This window comes from Watersipora subatra, chromosome 4 (assembly GCF_963576615.1).
Source record: "Watersipora subatra chromosome 4, tzWatSuba1.1, whole genome shotgun sequence".
NCBI lineage: Eukaryota > Metazoa > Bryozoa > Gymnolaemata > Cheilostomatida > Watersiporidae > Watersipora > Watersipora subatra.
In genome coordinates this window covers 34,388,175-34,398,634 of record NC_088711.1, presented here as the reverse complement: position 1 = coordinate 34,398,634, position 10,460 = coordinate 34,388,175, and the positions used below count along the sequence as shown (strand labels likewise).

General features: G+C 36.9%; 1 protein-coding gene across 1 annotated transcript; it reads left to right on the top strand.

Annotated features, from left to right (window-relative positions):
• Positions 1-5,121: 5,121 nt before the first annotated feature.
• Positions 5,122-9,960, top strand: LOC137394178 (tetratricopeptide repeat protein 41-like). Its single transcript, XM_068080897.1, has 4 exons — positions 5,122-5,806; positions 7,536-7,737; positions 8,892-9,124; positions 9,827-9,960. The coding sequence occupies exons 1-4, from the start codon at positions 5,122-5,124 to the stop codon at positions 9,958-9,960; spliced, it is 1,254 nt and encodes a 417-aa protein (XP_067936998.1).
• The last annotated feature ends 500 nt before the right edge of the window (positions 9,961-10,460 follow it).

Genomic DNA, 10,460 nt, shown 5'->3' with positions numbered 1-10,460 from the left:
ACCATTAGGTCTTGGCTTAAAATTTTTTGCAGTGTGCTTTCGTCCTTGATGCGTCTTCTCTCTGCAAGTGTTTGCCATCCCATTTTCACCATTTCTGATGATATACTATCAAATTTTCTTAAATTGTTGGCCCACCTAAAAGCTTTTCGGTTAATGGATTCTAAATCTTGTATACTATAATCAAAATGTGGACTCCAGATTTCCGAAGCGTACTCTAGCAGTGGACGACACACACTATAGTATGCTGTCCTTTTGACATTAGGAGATGTTTTCTTAAGGGTCCGCATAAACATAAAAAGAGTGCCGTTAGCCTTACGTATGATGCGATTTATGTGTTCATTAAAATTGAGGGTGCTAGAAACAAGTATACCCAAGTATAAAAAGGATTGCGAGGATATAAGAGATGTACCGCAATAGTTGTATATATGTGAAAATCTAACTGGTTCCACAGATGTAGATGTGCATTTATTAGCATTAAATCTCAACTGCCACGACTCAGCCCATGCAGCCACTCTGCACAGTTGGTCCTGTAGCAGAAGGCTGTCGGACGCACATTCTATTGGTCTAAAAAGTATGGCATCATCCGCAAATAAACGTATGGATGTCTTTGGACAGTTCAGAGACTCTGGAAGGTCATTGATATATAAAAGAAAAAGCAAGGGTCCAAGCACCGACCCCTGGGGCACACCTGATGTTACCTGGGTAGGTGGAGATGTTTTACCGTTAACTATGACACAGAATGTGCGGTCCAGGAGCCAGTGCTGTATCCAAGTCACTACGTTTGCATTTAGGCCATAACTTCTAAGTTTGTGGATCAATTTGTCATGCGAAACTGTATCAAACGCTTTACTAAAATCCAAAACAAGTACATCCACTTGAGTGTTAAGATTATTAAAATTTGCCAAGTCTGATATGGTGTGTATAAGTTGAGATTCACAGCTGTGCTTTTTTCTAAAACCATGCTGTGTTTCACTTAGGATGTTATTCTGATCGAGATAATCTCTTATGTTATGAGCAATAATATGTTCTATAACCTTAGATGATACGCTAGTGAGTGATATTGGCCTATAGTTAAGTGGGGCCTTCTTGTCACCTTTCTTGAATACAGGGACTACATTGGCATGTTTCCAATCAAGTGGCACACACCCTGTGTTGAGGGAGTGTTTAAAAATCAACGTTAAAATGGGAGCAATGTCAACAGCCAAAAACTTGAGCAAGGCAGGACTAAGGTTGTCTGGGCCCATACCCTTACGATGGTTAAGATTATTAAGAAGGGCCAAAACTCCCTCTTCACTGACAGCAATGTCCATTTGGGGTACATGTTCTGCACTAGATTGAGTGAATGATACTTGTGGGACGTGTCCATCGTCTACGGTAAATACGGACTTAAAATTGTTAGCAAAACTTATGGCCATATCGTTGTCATTCACACAGTTATGTAATTGCATAATGTTTGAACATTTTCCCCCTTTTGAAGATTTAGATATAAGCTGGAAAAGAGGTTTGGAATCGCCATTCTTAAGGCTTTCAGTAATATGGGACTCTAAAAATTTATTATAATCTCTTTTAATAAGGCGTTTAGATAGATTACCAATGGACTTTAGTTGTTCTAAATTGTGGCTAGTAGGGTAAGCTTTATAGGTATGAAAAAACCTTCTCTTTTTTCGGCAAACTGTTTTGGCTTCCCTTGACAACCAGAATTTTTTACCTTTGGGTTTACGTACTGGGATGCATGAGTTAGCTATGTTTAAAATAGTGTACTTGAATGTGTTCCACAAAAAATCTGTCGTATTCGAAGCTTCAATAAACTGGAGATGCTTGTAAAGGTGGGCTGTCTGTTCGCTTATGTCAGACATCCGAGCCTTACCAAAGTCAAAAAGAGTTCTAGTAGTGCGAGAAACTGGGGGATCAACCTGTGGAAAAAAACTAAAAAGTTCAAAGCACAGTGCTGTGTGATCCGACATTCCAACATCAGCGTTTTTAAAAATAGGGCAGGGATCAAAATTTGTAAAAATAAGATCAAGTGTGTTGCCTTTAGAGTGGGTAGGGAAGTTTACATGCTGCGAAAAGTTATTTTTCAAAATAAAAGACAAAAAGCTCTCAGCAAGTCCACGACCCCCTGGAGAGACGGCCGGCGTGTCAAGGGTCCACTGGATTTCAGGAAAGTTAAAATCTCCAAGTAAGACAAAATTGCTGACCAGGCTGTCCTCAAAAAAATCAAAAAGTGCACTCATCTTAGCTGAGCTCGGAGGACGGTAGTAAGTTACTACACAAACACGAAACCCGTGAACAGACAAATTGATCATTGACAACTTGAATTCTTACATAAAAAGAATAGAGCACTTATATAGAGAAACTGTTTCAAGGGTACTCATTTTATTGCCTCATTTGGTTCGTGGACTTTAATTCATTTGTTACTAAGTGCCAGCATGTGACGAATCTTGTATTATGAAGTTTCTTATGAATTCAGGCAAAATGCTGTTAGATTAAAGATTAGAGGAGATGTAGAGAGGTGGTGTTTGAGCTTTTTCTGAAACTCAGGTTACAACAGTTGTGTTTTTTCTGCGTATGGAATTCAAATTTTGTGAGAGCACCGTACTCTCTACCTTAACTTATAATGTACCACTTCCCTCTTATATCCTTTATAAAGTGAAACAGCCTAATGCTAAAATTACAAAATAGCGTCAGTAGTTTAGTGGTTTAGTGGTATAGTGGTAAGTAGTGGTCTAGTGGATTTGTCAGCAGTATCTTATTAAGCATCTGATTACTCAGTATTGATCTGCAGAAACCCCCAAGAAATTAGACTTTGTGTGGACCTTTGAAATGACATATTTAAAGCTCCTAAGCACCCCGTTTTCTCTGCTTATCTTTATTGTGATATGGCCTTAAAGTTTTAGAATTGATTGCATCAATACGCCAAAATACTTACTTTGGTCAACAAGTTTGAAAAGAGGTTATTACCTAAGTTTACTGAAGAATAAGCTTGGAGAAGGCTGTTCACATTTTTCGATGTAGAAAGGCTTTTTTCCAATTGAAAAACCACAATTAAGAAACGCAAAACTCACTTGGAATCTAGGTCACACTAGATTCCAAGTGAAAAGCCTCCTCATCTACCATACTGTCGATGTCAGTATAAGAAATGTATTATTTGCATATATACATTTACTAACATTGTGTCTACTGAGTGAGGCAGGCTGATATATGAGACTTGAGACTTGGTGCAAATTTTTGCAGAATTTTAGAGTTAAACACATGCCACAACTTATTGGGTTCGGTTTGTGAGGAAGCCCTGAAACCAATTTACTTCATCTTGCCCATTTGTGCATTTTCTGCAGTTTATGAGGTACTTTGTGAATCCTTATGCCCGTTTACTGAAATCTACAGTTTTCCACTGAACGAAAAACTTGCACTGTTCTTCTTTGAGTAAACTCATAAGATTTTTACTAAATTAAGGCCCGTTGTCAACAACTCAGTATTTGAATTATAATGAAATTTGGTCGTGGATAGGAAGCAACTGTCTGTATCACTAGATAACTTCACGGAATGTTGAAATTCTTTTGAGAATAAACAGTTTTTCAAACAACAGTAGTCTAAAAGCTATCAGCTAATAGATGAGCACAACTATACTATGTGTGAGATACTGAGGAGTAATTATTTACCCCCGTAATCATCGGTTTATACAGATGACATTTTTCTAGCTAAACTTTATTAAAACTAGGAGTGTAGAATGCAGTATAAAAATTTACAAAACTTACAATCGTTGTTATTAACTATCTTTATAAGGTAGTTAATAACCTTAACTATCATACACTTGATGAACCTACTTTCCCATCAACTTTACACATAAATTAGGACGGCTTCCTAACACTCATTTGTAGTTGTCACGCAAATACAATGTAGGCTGTACATGCCAGCACGAGATTAGACAAGCTAGTTCTTTAACTTCATGCAAATAGCAATAGTCTTTCGGATAATAAAAAAGTTCTAAATTATTAAGGAGAAACTTAACTGCTAGAAACTCATGCCATTTTTTCGATTGTGGCAAATCTTTTTATCTGTATTTATACAGGTATAGACACAGATATATTCAGCCATTACCTTGAAAAAATATATAATCGTATACTTCAGGCTTGAAGGAAACATGTTTTCTTGAAAGCGAGTATTAATTTATGTGTGGGTCGGAAAGGTTGAAGTTTAATTGATTGCGTGTTTTGCTACATTGATGGGACTCACGTTTCACATTTTGGTGTGTATTGAAGTACCCTGTATTGTAATGTGTGAGTGGGGCTACATTGTGGTAGTCATTCAACCTATTAAAGCCCAAGTTTATCATACTGGGATAATCATGTATTGTATTGAGGTAGTTATGTATCATATTGAGGTAGTCCTGTATCATATTGAAGGAGTCGTGTATCATATTGAGGTAGTTATATATCATATTGAGGTATTTGTGTATCATATTGAGGTAGTCCTGGATCATATTGAGGTAGGTATGCAACATATTCAGGTAATCATGTATCATATTGAAGGAGTCATGTATCATATTAAGGTAGTTATGTATCATATGGCGGTGGTTATGTATCATACTGAGATAGTCATGTATCACATTGAGGTAGCCTTGTATTATATTGCAGTGGTTATGTATCATATTGAGGTAGTCATGTATCATATCGGAGTAGTTATTTATTATATTGAGGTAATCATGTATTATATTGAGGTAATCATGCATCATATTGAAGTAGTCATGTATCATATTGAGGTAGTCATGTATCATATTGCTGTGGTTATGTATCATATTGAAGTAGTCATGTATCATATTGAGGTAGTCATGTATCATATTGCTGTGGTTATGTATCATATTGAAGTAGTCATTATCATATTGAGGTAGTCATGTATCATATTGCTGTGGTTATGTATCATATTGAGGTAGTCATGTATGACATTGAGATAGTCATGTGTCACATTGAGATAGTCTTGTAGAACATTAAGGTAGTCTTGTAGTTCCTCTAATGATTCCTTCTGATGCCGTTTGAACCCTTATTTTTTGATACTTTCTAATATGCTGCAATCGAAAAACTTAAAATTGTTGCAGGTGTCCATGATAGACCTAAGTTGTATAAGATGCCCAGCAACAACATTAGCCGGCATATCAACCCCTTCCTTTGCTCGACCGATGATTTCAGCGCAGAACGTGAATTTTTAAAAGCAAATGCGTTTGCCAAACTTGAATGTTTATGTAGCCATCGAGGAGTTTCTTTCCAGCCGTACGACTGGGACCACAACATCGGTGAAGACCGGTTGCATCAAGGCTTATCATTGCAGTTGGCTCTGAAGTGCATTGGCTATGCGAGTCCATATTTTATAGCTTTTTTGAGTAACCAGTATGGTGTTCATCGTCCGGAGAATAGTGCGATATTGCCTGATAGCGTAGATGACCTCCCTCCAGATGCTGATTGGATTGATAGAAGCATGGTAATCGCATCGGAGCATGGTTACAAATGGCTGTTAGATGAGTCATACACTAGTACAAGTTTGACTGAACTAAAAATCATACAAGCCGCTTTTCTTAATGAGGAAGCAAAGTTTTGCAGATTTTATGTTCGGGATGACGAGAGCTCAGTCGGCCTACAGTCAGATCTAGGGCAATATGATAAATACAAGCTGCAGCAGTTAAAGACAAACATCGCTAAGAGAGGTCTTTTTGTATCTTACTACAAATCTTTGGAGCACTTGGATGAGCTAGTCATGGCTGATTGGACAAGCATCATTGACCTTGTATACCCATCAGTCAGCAGAGAGTCAATAGGTGTGTCAACGTTTATGTCTGTGTCAGTGGTGCTGTATGCGACTTGTCTTCACATATATGACTAAGAGTTGCATGCTGGGACTCTATTGTGTTTGTTGTACAGTTTTATTCATATAACCTTCTTTTAACACCCAGTTTGCCATTGTGTCTTCTCCAGCCATTTTCACAGTAATTTCATATCTAAAACTTGCCTAAATCTTATCAATGTCATTCATATTTAGTGTGGATCATTAGCATGAATGCTGAGTATATCACTGTATATGTAGTCACTTGGTATACATGATGAGTATATGTAGTCACTTGGTATACATGATGAGTATATGTAGTCACTTGGTATACATGATGAGTATGTGTAGTCACATGGTATGCATGATGAGTATATGTAGTCACTTAGTATTCATGATGAGTATATGTAGTCACATGGTATACATGATGACTATATGTAGTCACATGGTATGCATGATGAGTATATGTAGTCACATGGTATGCATGATGAGTATATGTAATCACTTGGTATACATGATGAGTATATGTAGTCACATGGTATGCATGATGAGTATATGTAGTCACTTGGTATGCATGATGAGTATATGTTGTCACTTGGTATACATGATGAGTATGTGTAGTCACATGGTATGCATGATGAGTATATGTAGTCACTTAGTATTCATGATGAGTATATGTAGTCACATGGTATACATGATGACTATATGTAGTCACATGGTATGCATGATGAGTATATGTAGTCACATGGTATGCATGATGAGTATATGTAATCACTTGGTATACATGATGAGTATATGTAGTCACATGGTATGCATGATGAGTATATGTAGTCACTTGGTATGTATGATGAGTATATGTAGTCACTTGGTATACATGATGAGTATGTGTAGTCACATGGTATGCATGGTGAGTATATGTAGTCACTTAGTATTCATGATGAGTATATGTAGTCACATGGTATACATGATGACTATATGTAGTCACATGGTATGCTTGATGAGTATGTGTAGTCACATGGTATGCATGATGAGTATATGTAGGCACTTGGTATACATGATGAGTATGTGTAGTCACATGGTATGCACGATGAGTATGTGTAGTCACATAGTATGCATGATGAGTATATGTAGTCACATGGTATACATGATGAGTATATGTAGTCAGATGGTATGATGCTTTTTGGTTTCTACCAATGCCCTCAATGATGAGTTTTCTAATTTTGTGACTTGTTGGTTGGCAAGACATGTTTTATTTTAATACGGTATAGTTAATACGGTATAGTCAATAGTTAATACGGTATAGTCAATAGTTAATACGGTATAGTCAATAGTTAATACGGTATAGTCAATAGTTAATACGGTATAGTCAATAGTTAATACGGTATAGTCAATAGTTAATACGGTATAGTCAATAGTTAATACGGTATAGTCAATAGTTAATACTGTATAGTCAATAGTTAATACGGTATAGTCAATAGTTAATCCGGTATAGTCAATAGTTAATACTGTATAGTCAATAGTTAATACGGTATAGTCAATAGTTAATACGGTATAGTCAATAGTTAATACGGTATAGTCAATAGTTAATACGGTATAGTCAAGAATATTTACAGTATTCCCGACCGTAAACTGCATTTCAATCACATTTGTTTAAATTTATTAGGTTGTTTTATTATCAATAGCATTTTCACTTATTTAAAGCTTTACCTTGTTGCATATGACAGGAGTTGAGTTAGAGATTGACGCTATTCACCATAAAGTATTTGGAGAGAAGAGATGTGAGCATCTTGTGATGCATCCTGGAATGACCAAATGCTTTAAGCAACTGACAGACTTCGCTACCAAAGAGAACACCTACAGCTACGATCCATCTGTGAGAGCTAAACAGTTTGAGAGGTCAACTGGAACTCGCTTACTACGCGAAGGGTAAGTCTATCAAACACTTCCTATAAGCTTGTGATCAAAGGGTAAGTTTATCAAACACCCCTTTAAAGTTCTCATCTAAAGGTAAGTCTATCAAAACGCCCAGTCTAAGCTTGTCATATAAAGGGGCAAACACACTAGGCATATTTATCGCATGCGTCATGAGGAGCGCGGAGATATTGCTTGATCTGTTCACTAGCAAACGATAACACGGGCACGCTGCCAAACTGCCAATAAAATTCCATATCATCAGTTTCTTCGGAGTTGTTAATAAATTTAAGTCAATATGACGCCTTCTAGACAACACCATTAACAACTTATGTTTTTGTTATTAGGCCCATCTCACTTTCACGATTTGTACGCTTCAAAATGAATTAAGAAAAAAACGATTTTTGTATTTTTAACAGTAATACTTTACGATTTTCATACACAGTTTACTTTATAGTAGTTTTTTACTTTTAATACAATAAATATTTACTATTCTCAAGATGGCCAACCTGCGCAATGATTGACTCTCAAATGTTGGTTTTCAACTGGGTATCTTTGTAATCATTGTTTGTTGTGTTGTACAGGACTGGGTGTGCTTTTATTAAGTCTATGGACAATTCACTGTTCATTTTCATGTTTCGATCGTAACAAAATAGCAAAATCTTGTTGCTGTACATTGGTGAACATAGACACAAAAAATTAGCAGCAAGAGCATTGTGTTCTGCAAAAAAAAACAACCAATTGAAATGCATCTCGCACGCGATAAAGTTCCGATAGAGAAAGTCTAGTGTTATCGCTCAGCATCAATCTGCTGGGAGAGTTCCAGCACAGATTGGCAGCACGCCGCGCGATATCGTGCTAGATATCGCTTAGTGTGTTTGAGCCTTTAGGGTAATGAAGAGGGAGAGGCATACTCAAAAGGATTAAGTTATAGAATGGAGGATTGAAAATTTAACTCATATCCTAAGGCTGGTAGTAAACGGTAGAATTGAGAGCGTAGAGTATGGTCAGAAGCATAGGCGCTATTGGCAGCATACGATAGACTTGGCAGCGTAAGTTCGCTAGATTAAAATTGATAGGTTGATGTAGAGCCCCTCAAGAATGCTTGTGCTTATATTCTCTGCGCTATTCAACAGGTTTATACAACATCAAGCTGATCTAATTGATAGGCGGAAGCAGACGCAGGCCGATAATTTAAACCATGTGTCGGTATTCGTGGTGACTGGACCCCGAGGTTGTGGTAAAACTAGTCTTGTCTCAGCTTGGCTAGAAAATGAATCCTTTCTGCCTGGCACTGTCGTTGTTCGTCACTACGCAGCATGTAATAGAATGGCCAGAGATATCGCTGTCTTCATGAAGCGCTGCATTACAGAGCTGCGTAGAGCCTTTGATGCCAAATATGGTTAGTTTAAAACCAAATTCACTAGCTCTAATTATTATCGCTTTTTTTCTGATTCAGTTTAGAGTGGAGAACCTTTGCCATGGAGTACCAAGTTGATGAATTGCTCAATGCATTTAATTTGGCTACAGTATTCAGGTCAGGAGCCATGATTTGAACAAGAAAATTACATTCTAGCTGTGTTCTTAAAATTCTTGTCTAAAGTCAGATATTGCGTAACTTGCTGTTTGTAAAAATAGCTTTTCTAAAATAATAATTTTTGCTATAATAAGAGTCGTGTCCACTTGTCTGTCCAAAGGTGGGGGTTGAGAAAATGATTGCATCAAACACAATTTGAACTCACAACATTTTACCCACCAGACAAGCACACTACTACTTGCACTAACCATTTGCATTCTATTAGCACACAATAGTTGTTCACAAATTTCATCTCTGCCCTCTGTTGGCACACCTTAGCATCTCTCGCTGTTCACCAGACTGCCAGGGTACTAGTAATAATAATGACATTAATAAAATAATAACGTTGTTAGAATTTCATTGATAAAGTATAATACACAATTAAGAATATTTGTGTTTTATAAGTATGTTGCAATGGATACGTATAACGCTGTCTCGCCATCTGTCATCATGTTCAATGTTTGTTCTATTTAACAGTTGATGTCCTTTCTATGGAGAGCGAGTACGCTGAATTTTGCCAGATTAAAGAAACTTTCCTTGCATCTTTAGCCCTGGGCCCATGTCTCCTTGTCTTTGATGGACTTGATGAGGTTGCAGCTTCTACTGGTCACAGTATGTTGGAGGTTAGTCACTTTTTCTGTTCTAAGGTGTTTTGGCAATAAGAAGTCAGGTACTAGAGGGCGAAAAAGGCAAGTATAATCAGGGGGAGACAACTACTATTTTAACACCTGGCAGCATTCATGCGTTTTAAAACATAAAAATATATAAATCCTCAATATTAGTTGGTTATTATATTTTTATTCTTAACCAGTGCTCTTGCCAGTTCCCCGCGCTGTAAGAGATCGTCATGAGTAACTAGTATATGCAAAGTATCTCATAGAGACATGAGGTGACCAAGTGGTTTAGTGGTAGCGAGCTTGCTTTTGAATCTTATGTCCCAGGCTTGATTCCTGTGGGAGGCAATCTTTTTTCCTAACGCTCTTGTCATGGCTACAGATGAATATACAGATACTGTTCTTAATATAGTGAAGGTTTATTGTTTCTATATTTTTACAAAGCATAATGTAGAGTTTTGCCTCTTTATCATCATTGTTCAAGTATATAGGTAAACTTATTTTATTCGTTAGCTGAAATTTTAAAAAATCTGATTTTCTTCAAGCTA

Coding starts and splice junctions, on each gene's coding strand:
- LOC137394178 (XM_068080897.1), top strand. CDS start 5,122: ATGCCCAGCAACAACATTAGCCGGCATATCAACCCCTTCCTTTGCTCG. Junction 7,738..8,891: donor ACTCGCTTACTACGCGAAGG/GTAAGTCTATCA, acceptor TCTAATTGATAG/GCGGAAGCAGACGCAGGCCG. Junction 9,125..9,826: donor AGCCTTTGATGCCAAATATG/GTTAGTTTAAAA, acceptor GCCAGATTAAAG/AAACTTTCCTTGCATCTTTA.